The 19905-nt window shown below is 34.9% G+C and overlaps 1 protein-coding gene across 1 annotated transcript; it reads left to right on the top strand.

Annotated features, from left to right (window-relative positions):
• LOC107583337 (katanin p60 ATPase-containing subunit A-like 1) lies at positions 1-10783 on the top strand. Its single transcript, XM_016269510.1, has 11 exons — positions 1-93; positions 2617-2875; positions 3045-3205; positions 4731-4893; positions 5051-5178; positions 6103-6208; positions 6591-6749; positions 8238-8364; positions 8453-8587; positions 9593-9719; positions 10330-10783. The coding sequence occupies exons 2-11, from the start codon at positions 2714-2716 to the stop codon at positions 10526-10528; spliced, it is 1467 nt and encodes a 488-aa protein (XP_016124996.1). The 5' UTR covers positions 1-93; positions 2617-2713; the 3' UTR covers positions 10529-10783.
• Positions 10784-19905: the final 9122 nt, after the last annotated feature.

The following is a 19905-nucleotide window of genomic DNA, read 5'->3' as shown; positions in this document are numbered from 1 at the left end:
TTCATCAGTCAGTCCGCGTCTTTCCGCGGCCATGGCAACATCAGTGGGTAACGGACTGTGGGCCACTCGAACGTAAAAGTGCCTCGCATAAAGGTAAGACATTTACCGATTTCCATGAAGATGTAGAATTAAATGCAGAACACATCTATCATATCACATGTTCTTAGATAGATTCATAAACTAACAAGTGGACTTCATAGTTTGTTTCCTTGCAAATCCTTTTTGTTATCGCTGGCCTAACGCTTAAGTGTCTTGCACTGTTGCCTTATGGGTAATGTAGTTTATTATTGCAATGTTTACTATTTGTGTGTCCTTAAAAGCAAACGGGGAAAAACTACAAATCCCGTGTAAAGGAATAATCAAGAGCGGTGACGTTTGTGCTGTTTTTACATACAAACGCGACTTGATTTTGTAGAAATAAATGATTGTATGCTATTTTAATGGTTGATTTTCAGGTAGGTTAGTTTTTGTTAAAAGACAAGAAGAAGGAAAGTGGGATACAAACAATTTGAGGCGTCCTGAACGGTATTTATTATGTGCTTCACGTCAAGGGTCCGACAAACGAAATGGTCTTATTTTTGACAGCCACTCTGTGGTCAGAGCAAAGGTTAATAAACCAAAGTTTAGTATTGCAGTAGCAGAAACTACAGCTTTGCATCCAAACCCATGGAGAAATCCTCTCATTGAGTTTGTTATCAGTGAATCCACACACAGAGTGATTCAGTCAGTTAAAATAGACCTGATAAGCCTGGAGTGTTTTAGTTATTTAATATTCAGTCACTGAATTTGAAACAATTGCCACAATTAGGGCAGGAGAGAGAAAAAACCTTTCACAGAGGCCTGATAGGGAAAAAACTTATGAATGCAACCTTTAATTTATCTTATGAACATTGCAACATTTAATTTAAAATTTGTATAATAAGAAACTATTGGATATCTAAAGGTAGCACACCATCATCATTTATATCATTCTGGTCTCTATAAAAACATTTTTTTAAATTAATTAATTAATTTATTTTAAATAACATAATTGTCAGTAAAGGCCTATTTCTTCTTGGCCGTTTGATCTACTTCCATCAGTTTAAATGTCATATCCTCCTGAGACCCAAAAAAGCTTTGTGGATTTAGTATGTTCTCATGTCATTACATTGTTTAGAGCATATGGAAAAAATAGCATTTTTGAAAAATGATATTTTATTCATATGTTATGCAATGTCCTCTGTAGAGGACACTTGGACTCAGTTTTTCTAAAAAATAAAATGACATGGAAAAAGGCAAAAGCAATGGGATTTTTTAAATTTTTTTAAATCTCCAGTCAATTTTTAGGTTTCAGGATTTTTTATGCCAAACTTTGTATAAGGATGATTCTCAACTGTTATAAAAGATATAACAGAATGATTTGATATACCATTTTGCTATATGCAATATGTGTGTAAAATGTCCATAAACTGGTTTTCCCATTAAACACAATCTATACACTGTATCTAATTTGCATTTAGCATATTAATGTGCTGTTGGGACAGCATGTTGAAAAAAGAAGTGTAATAATGGGAGTAATACTTGGCCAGATTTTCATAATAATATCTATATTATTTCATAAGAATGGTAATTATATAATTTATTTTCCTATTCAATTGTGTAATAAACATTCTTTTAGTCCTGGTGTCCTCCACAGTGGACATGTATGAAATGATGTCCTGTTTCATAACAGAAAGTCCTATTTTGATTTGAAACTCCATACATTTTCCCTGAGATGTTGATTTATGACAAAACATTTGAAAATTAATCAAATTTGAATGATAATTACAAAATATGATCATATTTCCATAAGGATGTACAATTGTATCGCTGAATTAATGTCAGCCATATTTAAAGACCAAGGAGAGAAAGTGGTCATGGTGAAACGTCCAAACATTTGGTATCTCTGAAAAGCCCTGAATGTGCTCTTTACGCTCTAAAACTGTGACATGTAAGATTTCAGAGAAATTCACTAAAATATAATGCCACTACAGAGAAAAAACTCCATAGCTAGGTCTCAGGAGGATATTTATGTTGTATTAATGCCCATACACGCACTTTCAACTTCCATACACTCATGCCAACTTTGTTAATTATTATCAGTAAAAAAAGAAATACAGTTATACACATAAATTCTATTTAAAAAGAAATAAAATGAATAATTAAACCTCTGAATAAATTTTATGTGAAAAATGTTCACATATTCTACATACATGGTTCACACAGAATACTAACAAATTGAGTTGTTTTTTAATGTTATAAATATTTCTCTTTCTAACACCCACAAAATCAACTAATTCTTTCTGAAGGTTTTGCTGTACAGGTTCCCTGGAGCATTTAACTTGGGAAAAAATGGTTCTGACACAGAGGGGGACTTCTGAAAGAATAGCTCTTTAAATAGCTCCTGGGTTTTATTTTGTTACATGTTTTTTTTTTAAAATCTGGAAATGTGCAGAGACATTTTAATGCAGCTCTGGATGTTTTGTCAGAAAGTCATTCGCTGTACCCGACTTCACCCCTCTTCTGTTACTATCTCTATAAATGTTTGATTTAGCTCTGCATCATCTTATCAGCCTCTCTGTTCTTTGACATGTTCAGGACTCATGGCCTTCAATCACCAGCGTCTCTGATGACTCCGTGAACTCGGGTCACACTGAAGCGCTGAAGCAACGTTCGGTTTGATTTCTTTCTCAACATGAATCTGACTGAGATTTGCAACAATGCTAAAAAAGGAAGAGAATATGCACTACTGGGGAATTATGACTCATCTATGGTGTATTATCAAGGTGTTATGCAACAGATCCATAAGCACTGTCAGTCCCTCAGAGATCCTGCTCTGAAAGTCAAATGGCAACAAGTAAGGCACTCATATACTGTATGATTCAATCTGATATGTACTTATTTATAATGCTTTGAGTTATATGTGCTTGTACAGGTATTAGCCAAAGAGTATAGTGGTGTTGGTACAGTATATGTAATCTCAAAGTTTCAAACCAGTGCTGTTTTTCTCCCTTCTCTGAGCCCAGGTTCGGCAGGAACTGGCAGAGGAATATGAGCAGGTGAAAAGCCTCGTAAACACCCTGGAGAGTTTCAAGGTGGACAAACCCGTAGATTTCCCCAACCCTCAGCCTGAAGAGAGTCCAAGGGACCCCAATGTCTGGCCTCCCCCAACCCCAGCGGAGCACAGGTAGAATAGGCAGCTGATTACATAAAGCCCTGAGGAGTTCTGTCAGCTGCAGAGCATGTCACACGTCTCCTGTCTTCATGCTGTCATTGCTGTGTTCACTCATGCGTCATGTCATACAGCACAAAATGGATTTAGCTCAGTGAAAACATATTCACATTCAACACATTTTACTGTGTTTTATATTTTTATTGTATTTCAAAAATTGTATGGTATTGAAATGTTCATTTTATAACTTACATATACACTACTGGTCTGGTTTTCAAAATATATATTGAGCAGCACATTTTTAAAAAATGTTTTTGAAAGAAGTCTTGTATGCGCACCACGTTTCATATTATTATCAATGTGCTGCTTAATATTTTTGTGGAAAAAAATATTGATGTAAGTTCTAAAGAACAGCATTTATTTAACCCGAATAACATATTCAGGTCTGTTTTGACCTGGAAGAGATACATAAAAAAAAAATTTTTAGTAAGTGAACTAAATTTTACAAATGCTTTAAGACTCTCATAACACACATAATTAATTAATTATTATTATTATTATTATTATTATTATTATTTTTTTTTTTTTACAATTCGTGTCATGTTGGACCTGGTAGGTACTCTTGACAAAATTATCTATGAAGTTATGTTAGTGTCAAATGTTTTTTTTTCTGAATTTTGTTTGACGAACCATTGCAGCATGATAACAGATTTCTTTTTCATCTGAAAGTGAAGGTTTATGCAAGTAAAATTAATTTGTTTTGTTTGAAAACCTTTCAGAGTATTATTTATGTTGTTTTGATGTTGTTTAGCTCGAAATAAATGTAGGGTTCATAAATTAGTTTCAAGCAATCATGAGTTATACATTTACGCTATTTAGTTAAAGGTATTGAATTAAATTGCATTAATTTCAAAGGGGTTAATACTGGTAATGTGTAATTAAAATTTTCAAAGAATTGTTCAATAAAATAAAAATAAAAAAGCAGGAATAACATTAGATTTTAATTTTTTTCCCCCACTTTCACTCTTTAATGAGAAGTTGCTGATCTAATATAATGTGATTTTAGTTGAAAAATATTAAGTTTTTATAAAATAACGATTCTTCAAATGCAAAAATAGTAAAAGGGTTTTTAGTGCATTATGAGATTTAAAATTGAAATCTTTTGCAAAGTTATAAATATCTGTGCTGTTACTTTTGACCAATTTAATGCATCTTTGCATCCTATGTATTAAATAGATACTATAAATTACATCCACTAATCGGTTCACAAATCACCCCAAAAAAGCCAGTCAGAATATGTGCATATGCACTCTAAAAAATGCTGGGTTGTTTCAACCCAATGTTGGGTCAAATATGGACTAACCCAACTGTTGGGTTAAAAAGCTAATTTAAAAATGTAACCAAAATTTAACCCAACAGTTGGGTTAGTCCATATTTGACCCAACATTGGGTTGAAACAACCCAGCATTTTTTAGAGTGTGTGGTCACATGTGCATATGTGGTCACAGATGCCCCATGATATCACTCTGTCTGATCATAGGGGACCTGTCCAGGTGAAGAAGCCAATCACTGTATCAAAGCCCCAGAGAAAGGAGTCACCTGGAATGCAGCATCGCGGCCCTTTGGGCAGAGGTCAGCCGAACATCAAATCAGAGAGACCGAACACCCGTGACGGCCGTGGAAATAAAGCTAAGGATGAAAAAGTAAATTATTTAAACTATTAGGCTGAATGTACAAACTGAAAATACTTAGTCCGGATTGGAATTATGGTTGATTTAATTTCAGTTTAGACAATTTAGGATTTGTGAGTACCTATTATCATGTGTTGTAGCAATGTGTCCTGCCTGTCTGTGTTTTCAGAGTAAGAAGAATGTCCAGGAGGGTGCTGCTGATGTGGAACAGAGGAAGTTTGATGGCACAGGCTATGACAGCGATCTGGTGGATGCACTGGAGAGGGACATTGTGTCCCGGAATCCCAATATCCACTGGTATTGTGCCACTTTAGCACTAGTTTTACTGTTCAAATGCTTACATAGTATACAAAATAAATGTATGTATACAGTCGTATTGCTCATTTGCTATAATTCCATTTAATTATGTGTGATATTACGTTACTTTGCACTGTAGATGTTGTTGTCGACTATTGATAAACCTGGATTGAACCTGAATGAATTTTGTGCTGACGAATATTTGTCAAACAAATAATTGCGATTAACGGTATAATTGTCTGTTCTGCTCATGTCTACAAGCCTAATACGTTATTAAAATTTTTTATATTTTTTTTACTTATAATTAAATATGGCCATAAGTTTTTTTTTTAAATGCTGTGAAAATATATTTTAAAATTTAAAAATGTTTTTTTCTTAATTTTGATCCACTTCACACAAGAGCCCACTGATAATGGCTGAATTAAAATTTTTGGGTTTATGCAAATACATTTCCTTTTTTGAATGGCAAAATGCAATTAAAATGTAAACTGCACAATTATCGTGACTCTGTTAAATTCGTGATCATATCAAATAATAACGAATAACTACTTATAACTGTAAAACACTACATACTAAAGTACAAAATGTGCCAAGGCACTTTTCCTCACTCTTAAAGGTTTATTCATAAATAGATTGGCTAGTTTGATCATGCTTTCAGTATTCAGTAAGAGTTAGAACTTTAAATTGAAATCCATCTATTTTTTTTTTCCTATAAAAATATCAGCTCAGAAAATGTGAAAAAAGTCCCTCTGGGCCTAGGCATTGGCTGTATAAATAGCAATGCGGTGAGTTTAGTTTTCATACTTGACCAGAGACAAATAAGTAACGTGTTGAGTCAGCGACAGCTGTCAGTCACAGTGGCAGTTAGTGATTCAGTGCTGGACGGTGATTCAAGCAAGCTGTCATGTGTTACTGTTCCTGCAGGGATGACATAGCAGATCTGGAAGATGCCAAAAAGCTGCTGAAAGAGGCAGTGGTCCTGCCTATGTGGATGCCAGACTTCTTCAAGGGGATCCGCCGCCCGTGGAAGGTTAATATGTTAGATGACACTGATGCCAGAGTTTGACATCTGAACATACACACATATGGATACATAGTCTGTCATACTATGTGTTTGCCAACATTTATGCGCCCATTTGTTTTAATTTCTTGTGATCATAGTTTTTTTTAGCCCAGCAGGGGATGCTGTTAAACTAGTTAATTATGTAGGACAGAATGCACATTCTTCAACACAAGCTTTCATTTGTGCTGTATCATTCGTCACAGATTGAGTATGGCTGATATATTTCGCCTTCAGTTTGTTTTCCACATGCCATCTGTTTTATTGAAGTGTTTTTTCCTCAAACCATCAGCTGCACCTGTGTGTTTCAAATATATGCCCATGCGAAGTCTTGTTGTTTTTAAACTGTCAGGGGGTGCTGATGGTGGGCCCTCCAGGCACAGGGAAGACCATGTTGGCTAAAGCGGTTGCAACTGAATGTGGCACAACATTTTTCAATGTTTCATCCTCCACGCTGACCTCAAAGTACAGAGGAGAGTCTGAGAAACTCGTGCGGCTCCTTTTTGAAATGGTGAGTGGTCTCAGAGGAAGTAATGTAGGCACTGTGATAGCGTGTCCAATGATTTTTTTTATTTTTTTTTGCTGAAGGTATAATTTGATAGTGATTAGGAGTTAAGTAGACCTCAAACACAAATGACCAAAAAGGCACAAATGATTGAAAGTGTTAAAAATGTCTTTAAATAAAAATATTTAAAATGCCTCAATTAAAGACCCCATAGTAAAGCTCCTTTCTTTACCATTTCTGGATGATAAAAATCAGTGTAGAAAACAATGAGCATAGTACAGTAGTTAGACAACATAAAAGTAAAAATACCTCTCAAAATTAATGTTGATTTAACACTAATTGGTAAAAAATGCTCCGCAAAATCAGGTAAAAAAATACAAAAAATCAGTGTTGATTTGACAAATGGGCAATAACGTGTTTTTATAGGGAATGTTAGGTAGTCAGTCAGTTAATTAGTTAGTTAGCAAGGTAGTTATTTAATTCTTTTATGAGGAAAAAATCATAAAAGGTAAAAATACCTTTGATAAGCAATGTTAATTTGACAGCTGGATGACACTGTGTGTTTATATAGGGGAGATATTATTTAGTTAGTTAGTTAGTTGGTTAGTCAGTTAGACAACAATATGCCCTCATGAAAACCAACAAACAAAAATCACTGAAAATAAATGATGATTTTACATAAACTGCAAAATTTTGTGTTTTTAGGGACAAAAATGAGTTAGTTTGATAGTTGGTTAGTAGAAAACATATGCCCTCATAAAAGGTAAAAGTACTCCTAAAAGTAAAATGCTATGCTTATACCCTAATAAAAGCAAAAAAAACTCCTGAAACTCAGTGTTGATTTGATGTAAATGGGGATTACACTGTTCTGTTTTAATAGGGAAAAAAAGTTAGTTAGTTACTCGGTTAGTTAGCTAGCTAGGTCATTAGAGAAAAAAATATACCCTCATAAAATGTGAAAAAAAACCTGTAATGGGCCAAAATCATTAGGATATTAAAGATATTTTGTAAATTTCCTACTGTAAATATATCAAAACTTCATTTTTGATTAGTACTATGCATTTCTAAGGACTTCACTTGGACAACTTTAAAGGCGATTTTCTCAATATTTAGATTTTTTTTGCACCCTCAGATTCCATATTTTCAAATAGTTGTATCTCGGCCAAATATTGTCCTATCCTAACAAACCATACAACAATGCAGCTTATTTATTCAGCTTTCAGATGATGTATAAATCTCAATTCAAATTCATGTGACTGGTTTTGTGGTCCAGGGTCAAATATAAGAAAAAAAGGCTAGTTAGTTAGTCAAATAAATAACTAAAAAATAAATAAATAACCTGACTCTGATGGTGTTAAAAGGAAGTAATATCATTTATGATAACATGATAACATAATATATAATAAACTAAAAGTGTTGGTCATGTCATAATCTATATTGTCTATACTGCATATTTGCACTTCTATTTTGCTGTTTCATTTTTTGCTGTAACAGGCTCGTTTTTACGCCCCTGCAACAATTTTTATTGATGAGATTGACTCTATTTGCGGGAGACGGGGCACATCAGACGAACACGAGGCCAGTCGCAGAGTGAAGTCAGAATTACTCGTGCAAATGGATGGTGAGTTTTTGTGTAGTAGGCGACTCTGTTATGATAGTACAATGAATGATGCAGCCTTATTTTAACACCCAATGTGTAATGGCATCAGGTGTAGGAGGTGCTCAAGAGAGTGACGATCCCTCTAAAATGGTAATGGTCCTGGCTGCCACTAACTTCCCCTGGGACATTGATGAGGCTCTAAGGAGAAGACTGGAGAAGAGGATCTACATTCCACTACCCACTGGTATTCTAACACCCTCACACACAAACGCCCATCAACAGAAAGACGTTCTCCAGGCAGTCACGGCTCCTCTGATTTCTCCATGCATGTCACCCACTCATAAATGAACCAGCCTGACTAATTTCTCTCCATTCACACTATGCTGTATAGTTCAGTTAGTTAGTCATTACTCATGAGCTTTCATTGTCTGATGCAACTCCTTTGTTATAGTTACAGGGGCCTGGATTTTAGAATTTCAAATTGGATGGGAGACAAAAATACATACATTTTTTAAAAGGTCATAATTCTCCCCAAAAACAAAAGGGAAAATATGGGAAAAATATTGACACAAATAAAAGAAAACCTATTTTTAGAACCATGAAAATGTTTCTAATTGCGGCATTTATTCCTGACACTTAAGCACATTTTGAAAAATATATTTACCATATTTCCTGGAAAATAAGTCACACCTGACTATAAGTTGGATCAGGTCAAATTTGCTTTGTTGAGAGGAAAAAACACTTATAAGTCACATTTTATTATTATTATTATTATTATTATTATTGATATTATATGTAGAAATAATGTAAAATACCCAGAAAATAAAATGAAATGTTTACAAACGACACTATATTAATTCTTAAACACTATATTACACTATATTAATTTAAACGTGTATTTTATTTCCCCCTCACTCCACAACAAATAACACATATATTTAATGGTATTCAGAACAAAACAAGAATGAAAAATATATGTATTAAAGAACATAAATTATAGTAGCATTCATTATGAACAACATTTATTTTAAGCGCTAAGGTTGAACAAAGTTATTTTAAGTGAAACTGAAAATATGATGTTTTAGATGATAACAAATGTCTTACTTTTTTTTTTTTATATAAAAATGAGAAATACAGTAGTCAAAGTAGACTCACGATAATCACATAGCTGTCTATTTTTATTATTTTTTTTATCAAAACAGGAAAAACATGGTTTTCATAATGTTCAAATGATTACTGAACTCCACAGCTCAAGGTCGAGCAGAACTCTTAAAGATCAACCTAAGGGAAGTTGAAGTGGCATCTGATGTGGATCTCACCCTCATCGCTGAGAAAATAGAGGGTTATTCAGGAGCTGACATCACCAACGTCTGCAGGTACAGTATGTTTTCAGGATTACGGATAACACACTGTCCTAACTGAACTTGATGTGACCGGTTTTGAGCATCAAGTCATTTTTTTTGCTCTTGCTAGAAACATAATGTGGCGCATAGTGACAAAATCACAGCCAATAAGAACAGACTCAAGCTCAACAGTGGTTGCCTGGGGCTCGTTAGTATATTTTCCATTAATTTTCCCCTTCAGCGTTGCAGGAAATTCCAGAATAGAAGAGTTATCTTGAACCAAACCAACCAGCTCTAGCTGTTTCATGGACCTATTCATCCTAAGAAGCACGCTGCATATTGCCCATAATTGAAAATGATTTGATCAGTTCCGTATGGGTTTATACAGTATGTTTTGTCCCTGCATAATAAGCAGGGAGGGGAGAAAGTATATCTTTCACTTTAATGCCTAAAGGAATAGTTCACCCAAAAATGAAAATTGGCTGAAAATGTATTCTCCCTGTTGGATGGCCTGAGGGTGAAAATATTTTCCGGAGATTTTCATTTGTGGGTGAACTATTCCTTTAAATGAAGCCGCATGCTCTAAATATGTAAATTGATGGTGTTTATTTGACTGATGAGCTTTGTACTTTTGTGCTCTCAGAGATGCATCAATGATGGCGATGCGAAGGAGGATCCAGGGTCTGAGTCCAGAGGAGATCCGTGCTCTTTCTAAAGATGAGCTGCAGATGCCAGTCACCATGGAGGACTTTGAGCTTGCACTCAAAAAGATCTCAAAATCCGTCTCGGCTGCGGACCTGGAGAAATATGAGACCTGGATGTCTGAGTTTGGGTCTGTGTAAAGAGAAACGACAGCCACAAGATAAGTGGGAGAACACATTGTGGACCAATATTTGGAAAAAAAGGCACGGTTTTATGTTTCGAGACATTTTAATATGCAAAGATGATACTGAAACTAGTCAAACCAGTGTACAGATGCGTTTGGACTGAGAAAAGTCACACCTTCAATTGTCAGAAATGCACTACAGGTCTGTGGATGACACTGAGCCATGTTGTTTCTAGCTTCTCAGTTTCAAATATTTCTAACTTCATTCTCTGCTAACAGATGGAAATAAGAACACATTGTGGACCAATATTTGGAAAAAAAGGCACGGTTTTATGTTTCGAGACATTTTAATATGCAAAGATGATACTGAAACTAGTCAAATTAGTGTACAGATGCGTTTGGACTGAGAAAAGTCACACCTTCAATTGTCAGAAATGCACTACAGGTCTGTGGATGACACTGAGCCACGTTGTTTCTAGCTTCTCAGTTTCAAATATTTCTAACTTCATTCTCTGCTAACAGATGGAAATCACCTGAGTTGCTAATGACCTGTCTTAAGTTTCAAAACCGAAACGCTTGTGAAAATGATACTTGACAAGGGAGACCAGCATAATCCTGGTGCTGTGCTGGATGTTTTTTAATGTTTATAGGTGTGTAGACATTCATTTGTGCTGTGTTCTTTTATTTGTTTTACTTGATAGTTATAATAAAATTAACATTTGTTCTCTACCTATTTAATGTCAAAATTGACTTATTTTCTCAATACACACACACACAAAAAAACAGTTGTAGGATTTACTTTGAAACTATTTTCAGTCAGATGTTGCTGGTAAATTTGTACAAATAATTACAAAGAGCCTGCAATTATCACATTGGATTAAACATGAAAGTTTGAACTAGAAAGACAGAAATAGTATTTCACAAACTTAATTTAATAATGTACTTGATTTAACAGTGCACAATGTTTCTCTTCATCTTTCATCCAAAAATAATAACTTGCCCTAGCTCTGAAACTAATTTTCTTTTGGACAATGTCATCAAGACTGTGCAGGCTATTGATAATATGTACCGATTAACTCAAACTCCGCCCCACTTTTTGTGATCCAGGTCATTTTTAGTGGATAATACGAAGTCCCACCCTACTTATTTATCTCTTTAAATTTCCTGGTTCACTCAGAAATATGTATCACATTGCCAAAGTAAAATGGTTTGCTTTTTCATTTTGTTTTAACCATAGTTTGTAAAAAAAGATGGACGACGCATCTCCACTTCCTTCCACTATAGAAAAGTAAAGCCAAAGCATCTCAGTATGGCTGCTGCCATCTTGAGTAAATGACGTCATTTGGAGCCAAAGTCTGCACAGTAGTATCGTGAGGTGGAGCCGCGAAATCAAAGTCCCGCCCAAACTCCCGCAGACCCAATCACAAGATCACAATCATGACACCACACCCCGTTTTTATAGCATCAAATAACTACCTAAAAGCAAATTTCTTAGAAAAACGAACACTTAAATATAAATCAGCATGATAAGAACTACCTCAAATGACAGAAACCATCTCTGGGAAAAATTAATTTTAGAAGTGTAAGTTGGTTATTTTGTTTGTCTCACGTCCCATTAGATTACATGGAGAGGGCGGGGTTTATGACCTATACTGCAGCCAGCCACCTGGGGGTGATCAAAACGTTCTGGCTTCACTTTCAGGACTCTTGCGGCACGCTTGGTTTTAACATTAGCGAAATTTCTGTACAATTTCACTAACAAAAAAGGACCATTGTCTATTTTCAATAGTGAAGCACAGCTCGCAATTCACTTTCCAACCAAGCAGGTTTCTGTTGGCAAATCGACATGAATCCTTTGCGAAATCTGTCTGCCTTCATGCAAAATTCCCAATTGCTTGGATTTCTGTTGAAATCAATGGATTTCGCCTGCGAAAATTCGCCAAACAATTATAAATGTGATCGTATATTTACGTTACAAATTTTAAAAATTGTCCAAAATGTCTAAAAAACAAATCCTTGATCAATTCTCATTAATTATTGTCTTATATTTGTAACAGCAGTCAAATTTGACAATTGTAACCAGGGATGATCACATCTGATGTTCAAGCATTTACAGTTTGTATGACAGCTTGATAGTAACCATATCTGTATGCATGATGGCCGATAAAGTTGTTGTGTCCTACAGCAGCAGAAGGGTGTGACTCAGTCATCAAGAGGGAGGACAGTGGGGGAAGAGCATGACTGTGTTGTTGTGGGCCGTGCTGTGTGAGTGTGGGCTGTGTGTGGAGTTTATTGTTTTCTGACTACTTCAGAGTCAATGTGATAACCGTCATGATGTGTTGTCAGCCCGAAGCGAAGTTTCCTGACTGTTATGAAATTTTTTTTTATCTGTCCTGCTTTTTATTTTTTCTCTATCACCCAGTTATGACGAGCATTAAAAGTCACAGACTGACAATACTTAATGTAAAATAGCATGATGCAGCATTATACCAGCATAGATAGCATCCGGTTAAATTGGTTAGCGATTAGTAGGTGAAAAGTTGCAGGTTTTGAGTTTGTGTGGACACAGATGGACGTGGCAGCTAGTGTATATCCAAAGAGAGTGTGAATGAATCATAAGTATGGACAACAGTCTGACCGGCTGACGAGAGGACCGGTGATGGCATGACGTGGCATTTGTGCGGTAGAAATCGAGGATAATAGTCAATACTTGTCCTGAAACGTGGCTCTTTAAAGGCCACTACACATGGCTACGACACAGACCAGCTGCTCTTATTTTTTTGATGATTTGTCTCCACTGAACAGTTTGTGCGAGCAGGAAAAAGTGTCATTTATATAAAAGCTATATAAATGATTTAATACATGTGCTTTATCTGTGAATTTATTATTAGGTTACTATAGTGAAAATGCTTCTTTTTTTAGCACAGCAATTTGAGTGAACATTTTTACAAAAATAGTAACATGGATTTCAGAATTTTTTAGTATTAGTTTGTTGCTCTTTGAACACCTGAATTGAATGGTCTGAGTTGACCTAATAATGCAGAATTTTCATAATTTTTATTCATTTAAAAAAATGATTTTTACATAAGTTTAAACTTTTCTATTAATTTCTATGTTTAAAGTGGTCATATGATGTTGCTAAAAAGAACATTATTTGGTGTATTTGGTGTAATGAAATGTGTTTATGCGGTTTAAGATATTATATATACTACATATATACACCTATAAAAATATAATAAGTTACATGACGGCTCTGATGACATGCTTAGTGTGTGTGGGGTGTTGGATTAAAGGCAGATGTTCCAGATGGCGTCAAATGCATCTATTTTTACTCATCCATAACTGCCTGTTTCTAATCACCAAGTGCATTTTGAGAATATATCTTTAGTTTAGTGGTGTAGATTCTATAGTATGCAACTTGAGGATTTAGTGGTACAGACTCTGACCAGTTACTCCTCCACAGCATCTGGCCCCAGACAGATGTAGATGCTTTAATGAATTTTATCTATTAGAAAAAACACGCTGAGTCGATACATCTGTTGCGTTTATATAGAATGATATGTACAATACATAACTCTACATAAAGTTGTATTTGTTAATGGCACTATATCCACACGAAAGCATTTGATGATGTTTGCTGTAGCACAGACACATGTAAACTCTGAAGATATAAATGGCTTTTATGTGAATATTTGTGGTTTCTGTAGAATGGGTGTTTGAGAATTCAGTTTTATGTACTGTATTCTGAGAAACTCGCATGACCTTCAGCAGATTTTACGCTCTTCTGAAAGTAGTTTTGAGAGGAAGGAGAGTTTGAAGAAGGCTACTGTGCTGCATTTGATACTTCTTTGCATTGTGTGCTTCTGCTCTCGGTTTCAGACCTCAGCTGTGTTGCAGTTTCTAATACGTCCCATGAGATGATGCTTTTGTTGTTTGTTGCTCTTCATCACCAAATTTCCTGTTTTACACATGTGACCCCCAGTGCCTTAGAGAGAACAGAGTTTCCTGAAATGAATACGCGCTGTAATATGACCAGTTTGAAAGCCCGTGGGACGGTCTCAAAAAGGCCTACATGGGTAATAACATTCAATCTTTGTTGAATTTTATTGAAATTGAGGGCAATTACTGTGTAAATGTACTGTTGTACAGCCTTTTTTATACCTCATATCTCATATGATAATCATAACTACCATCTGACTTAACAACTATATACACAGCTAGTGTAGAATGTTTATTTTCTATCTATCTATCTATCTATCTTATCTGTCTGTCTGTCAAATAAATATTAACATTAAATTTAACAATATTTATTTATACAGTAATATTTATATCTGTATTGTAACTTTGTTATTACATACTGTTTATTCATTTCAATTCATATATTTATTGCAAAAATAACAAAAACAACAACAATAATAATTGTATGATTAATACATATATTAATATTATATGAATAATAGCAATAATTGATATATTAAATCAGTATATACAATGATGTATATACTAAAATACATAGTATATTTAAAAAAATGTAAACAAACATACATTTTATTACACACACACATGTGTTTTATAATTTGATATATAATATGTATTGTAATATAATGTAATATAGATGTGCTAAAATAAACCTATATTAAAAAAAAATGTTATATGTAATATATAAATATATATGAAAATATTTTTCAATCATAGAATAAATGTATGTACATTGTGTGTTACTGTTATTAACATATGTATATATACATAGTAATATGTATTATTTAATAATGGAATATCAATAATATGTACCATTAATATTTAATGTATGACATGCTGTGCTCTGACATTGTTAGTGAGATACAGGATATCCCTGAAGGGGGAGACAGCTAAACAATATCAGACCTAATCAACATCATTTGTTAACAAACAGTAAGCCAGACATCCTTCTCCATGATATAACACCCCACGCCCAACAGACATAAACAGTACACCGTGAGCTCCCGGGCAACTTTTCAACCCCAAAATATGGACGCAGAGTACTCAGAACACGTGCTTGAATCACGTAGTAATATTAAACGCTTCCAGTAAACTTACTGAAATGCCAAGTTCAGTCTCAGACCTTCAGTTGTTCAACTAATGGAATAAAAGTACAATTGTTTATATCAGTATCACCCTTACGAAAATTAACCATGGTTTTATTGTAGTAAAAGTGTAGTAACTGTGTTTTTGGTGTGTTGATTACTATTTGTATAACCAGAGTTTTACTACAAATATCATGGTTAAACTATGGTTAGTGTAGCGAAACCATGGTTCATTTGTGGTTACCATGATTTAACTATAGTAACTATATTTCAACTATGAATTTTTATTTTTGTATATTCCATTATCATTTCAATTTTAAAGAAAAAAGAAAAGTAAATAAAAAATACTATATAGACAGAAAGAAAATTTACAAAAACAACACAAAACTACTAAAATGTTGTTTTGTCACTTTTATTAATTTTTAAAAAGACATCTGTGTAGTTTATTTTATTTATTTATTTTTTCAGTTTAAGTCATGTTAGTACATCAAGTGAAACTAAATGAAAAGGGGAAATGTTACATTGGTAACCAGCTGAAATAAAATAATACATTTTTCATATTTTATTTTATTTTTAATAATATTTTTGCATGGTTTTAGTTCCAGCTCTATAATAACCCTGAAGCAGTAAAAATACTCCCTCTAAAGCCTCCAGGCCTGTCTTTGTGTTGAACGCATGAGATCAGTCTGCCATCTGCACGATTAATGTTCCCAGTAATAACTGCTATTTGATTTTGTGCTATTCTTTCAATAGGAACTGCCTCCCAACTGGCATCCTAATCCTGAATTGTTCGTCCCAGGCCAACTTACAAGAAGAAGGTCAAACCCTTGTTGAAACCTAGAAAATCCTCTTCGCTTGTTTGTGGCCACACGTGACTAGAGGCCTCATTAGATAAGGGTCGATATTAGACCTGCGTGAGGATTCGCATTACACCAATGCTAACTGAGATTCTGGTCTGGTTATTTGCAGCTTCCTGTCATCATCACTAATGCCGAAGGAACTCAAAATGGGATGTCAAGTTGCTCTGTTACACCAACCCCTACAGCTGTACAGTATGATGTGGGATTTTTTTTCCCACAAATGAGGTGGGTTTAAGCGGTATTAGACAGGGCTGCCCACATGATGTCAGCAGATGATGTCACAGATGATGGACAAAGTAACATCTGTTGAGTTGAGGAATATTTCTGGCTAAAGGTAAAAGGTTAATCGCTTGTGAGGGCAGATCGTTTTCAAGACATTAAAGCCATTGAGGATTCCATGGGAAAATGTAAACATGAGCCCTCAAGTAAGGCTACGTTTCAAACAGATGAAACATACACTGTGTGTCTCCACCCTTTATAATACAATGTATTTATCGCTGTTGTTGTGTTGAGGTAATACTGTTATTATGGCCACACCCAGCCTGGTATGCACTAATCTTGTGTCTGGCTGGACTTTACACAGGCTTTACAGTAAAAGCCATGTTATATGAAGCCTAAAATGAGTTCAGGAATGGTTAAAAACCAAGATTCTGCGAAGCAGAAAAGCTCCTTGTCTCACAGACACTTTTAAAAGGCAATGTAGTATAATCTATAGAACCGAAATGCCAAAAAAGTGCAAAATGAAATTCATGATTAGTCATTTTTCGTGTGTTTGTCATCATTTAGTCACCCTCGTGTCAGTCCTATAATGTTTTTTCTTCTGTGGAACACAAATGTTCAGCAGAATTTCTGAGCTGTTGTTTCTCTCAGGATAATTGGTTGTAAATGGGCTCTTAAAAATACAAAAACACTATAGAAGTACTATAAAAGTTGTCTATATGATTCTTATTCTGTATTTCAAGTCTTTTGAAGACGTATGGTAGCTTTTTGTGTTGTTATGCTCTTGTATTTGTACCTTGACAGAATGCATCCACATTTACTTTCATATACAGTATATGGAGCAGCGTGAACATTCTTCTAAACTTCTCTTTTTATGTTCCACAGAAGAAAGTAAATACGGGCTTGGAATGACGTGAGGGTGAGTAAATGATAACAGAAGTTACATTTTCAGGTGAATTATTCCTTAAAGGAGCATTATGATTGGCCAGTTTCAAAGCTGCGATTGAAACTGGAAATGTTTAGGAAGTATCCCAGAAGGTTTTGCTCTGAGTTGGAAAGAAAAACAGAAAATGGTGGCTGCCATGGCGATTTGGGCAATAGTCTCACACAGTAAAAATTGTGGTACCTGTGCTTCAAAAGATCATTCAGACACAGACCAAACTGGCAGAGCCAAAATCTTAATGGAAAGGTTCAGACATGTGATGAGAGAGGCATAAACAGGTTTATGTTTAGATATAATGTAATGCGAGACCAACCACAGTTTCACACACACATAAGCACACACACAACCTAGATCTAAATTAGTTCCTCACTACTTATTGTAAATCTCAGATGGAAGAAGAAACTGTTTACATGATTATCATGTTTTCATCATTACAAATATTGAGTCAAGGATCAATGTTCTCTTCTAAACTTCTCTTTTTATGTTCCACAGAAGAAAGTAAATACGGGCTTGGAATGACGTGAGGGTGAGTAAATGATAACAGAAGTTACATTTTCAGGTGAATTATTCCTTAAAGGAGCATTATGATTGGCCAGTTTCAAAGCTGCGATTGAAACAGTGGAAATGTTTAGGAAGTATCCCAGAAGGTTTTGCTCTGAGTTGGAAAGAAAAACAGAAAATGGTGGCTGCCATGGCGATTTGGGCAATAGTCTCATACAGTAAAAATTGTGGTACCTGTGCTTCAAAAGATCATTCAGACACAGACCAAACTGGCAGAGCCAAAAGCTTAATGGAAAGGTTCAGACATGTGATGAGAGAGGCATAAACAGGTTTATGTTTAGATATAATGTAATGCGAGACCAACCACAGTTTCACACACACATAAGCACACACACAACCTAGATCTAAATTAGTTCCTCACTACTTATTGTAAATCTCAGATGGAAGAAGAAACTGTTTACATGATTATCATGTTTTCATCATTACAAATATTGAGTCAAGGATCAATGTTCAAGGCAGTTTAAAAGCCAACTTTTACAATGTTAATTATCAACCAGAAACAAGAGTGCAAATACAATGTTAAGGAATTTTTCCTGTTTAACTCTTGACATACTTTCTGATTTCTGAAGGATCATGTGACACTGAAGACGGGAGTAATGGCTGCTGAAAATTCAGCTTTGCCATCACTGGAGTAAATAAAATTTCATAATATATTAAAATATAAAAGTCATTTTAAGTTGTAATAATATTACTGATTTTACGGTGTTACTTTATCAGCATTAAATCTCTCTTACAGTATATAATTAATTAGGAGAAACATCTGAGACAGAGCTTCTATTTAAAGAATAAGTGAGATCTCCTGAGCTTTAACGTTTGCACCCCTGAGCAATAACGTTTTCCTCAGGGTTACGTCTGTATCTGAGATGGCGTTCTCTGTTTGTGACTAATGCATATAGCACTACTCTCAGTTTCTCAAAGCTGTGAGATTGTCATAAATTGCAAATACACAAAACAACAAACACCAGCTATCGTATTAATAAAAAAGGTCTATGCCTCAGAAGAAGCAGAACAAAGTTACTATAGTGAATCAATCGCATGACAGCATTCTACGTGAAGTAAAAATAAAAGGAGAACATTTAAATAATAACAGGAGCACATGCAGTATAAGCAAAAACAGCAGCTACAAATATATAATAATAATAACAAGAATGATATAACAAGTGAATATATTATTTAAGTTATTTATTCTTTAGGAACAATGCCGTTGTACAAGACCTCTATGCTGTTCCTAACAAATTCCTGAACAAATTGCTGCAAAACGGATAGCTTAAACCATCTTAAGATGGTTTGCTGGCCTGTCAGCTGGTTTGATAAGGATTTTAAGAGCTTTTCAGCTGGTTAGGATGGGGTACCAGCTTGCCAGCCTGCTAAACCAGCTGAGTAACAGCTTGGCAAGGCTAGTGAGACAAGCTTAGACCAGCTTAAACCAGCAAACCATGTTAGGCTTTTCTTTCCAGCAGGGTATAAAACAAAGTTACATTGATCTAACAAATGAAGAGCCGTCCATGATTTTACTTGTGGTCATATGGTCTTAGTACAAATGCCACAGGTAAACTATTGGTGAGAATAGCCTATGTGGTAAATAACTGAATAATAAAACTGAACACAAAACAACATTAGGCTGCTTATGGTTTTAGTTTAATATTCAGCATTATATACTCAGAAGTTCCCAAATCCTTCCCTCTAATTCGTTTACGGGCGCGCATGGATTTGTGGGCTCGCCCCTCTCTCGCTCTCTCTCCGCCTC

Source organism: Sinocyclocheilus grahami, unplaced genomic scaffold, assembly GCF_001515645.1.
Source record: "Sinocyclocheilus grahami isolate Dianchi unplaced genomic scaffold, SAMN03320097.WGS_v1.1 scaffold53.1, whole genome shotgun sequence".
In the NCBI taxonomy this organism is placed as follows: Eukaryota; Metazoa; Chordata; class Actinopteri; order Cypriniformes; family Cyprinidae; genus Sinocyclocheilus; species Sinocyclocheilus grahami.
Note: the sequence above shows the minus strand (reverse complement) of the source record. Positions and strands in the feature narration are given on the sequence as shown.

Coding starts and splice junctions, on each gene's coding strand:
- LOC107583337 (XM_016269510.1), top strand. CDS start 2,714: ATGAATCTGACTGAGATTTGCAACAATGCTAAAAAAGGAAGAGAATAT. Junction 6,209..6,590: donor GGATCCGCCGCCCGTGGAAG/GTTAATATGTTA, acceptor TTAAACTGTCAG/GGGGTGCTGATGGTGGGCCC. Junction 8,365..8,452: donor ATTACTCGTGCAAATGGATG/GTGAGTTTTTGT, acceptor TAATGGCATCAG/GTGTAGGAGGTGCTCAAGAG.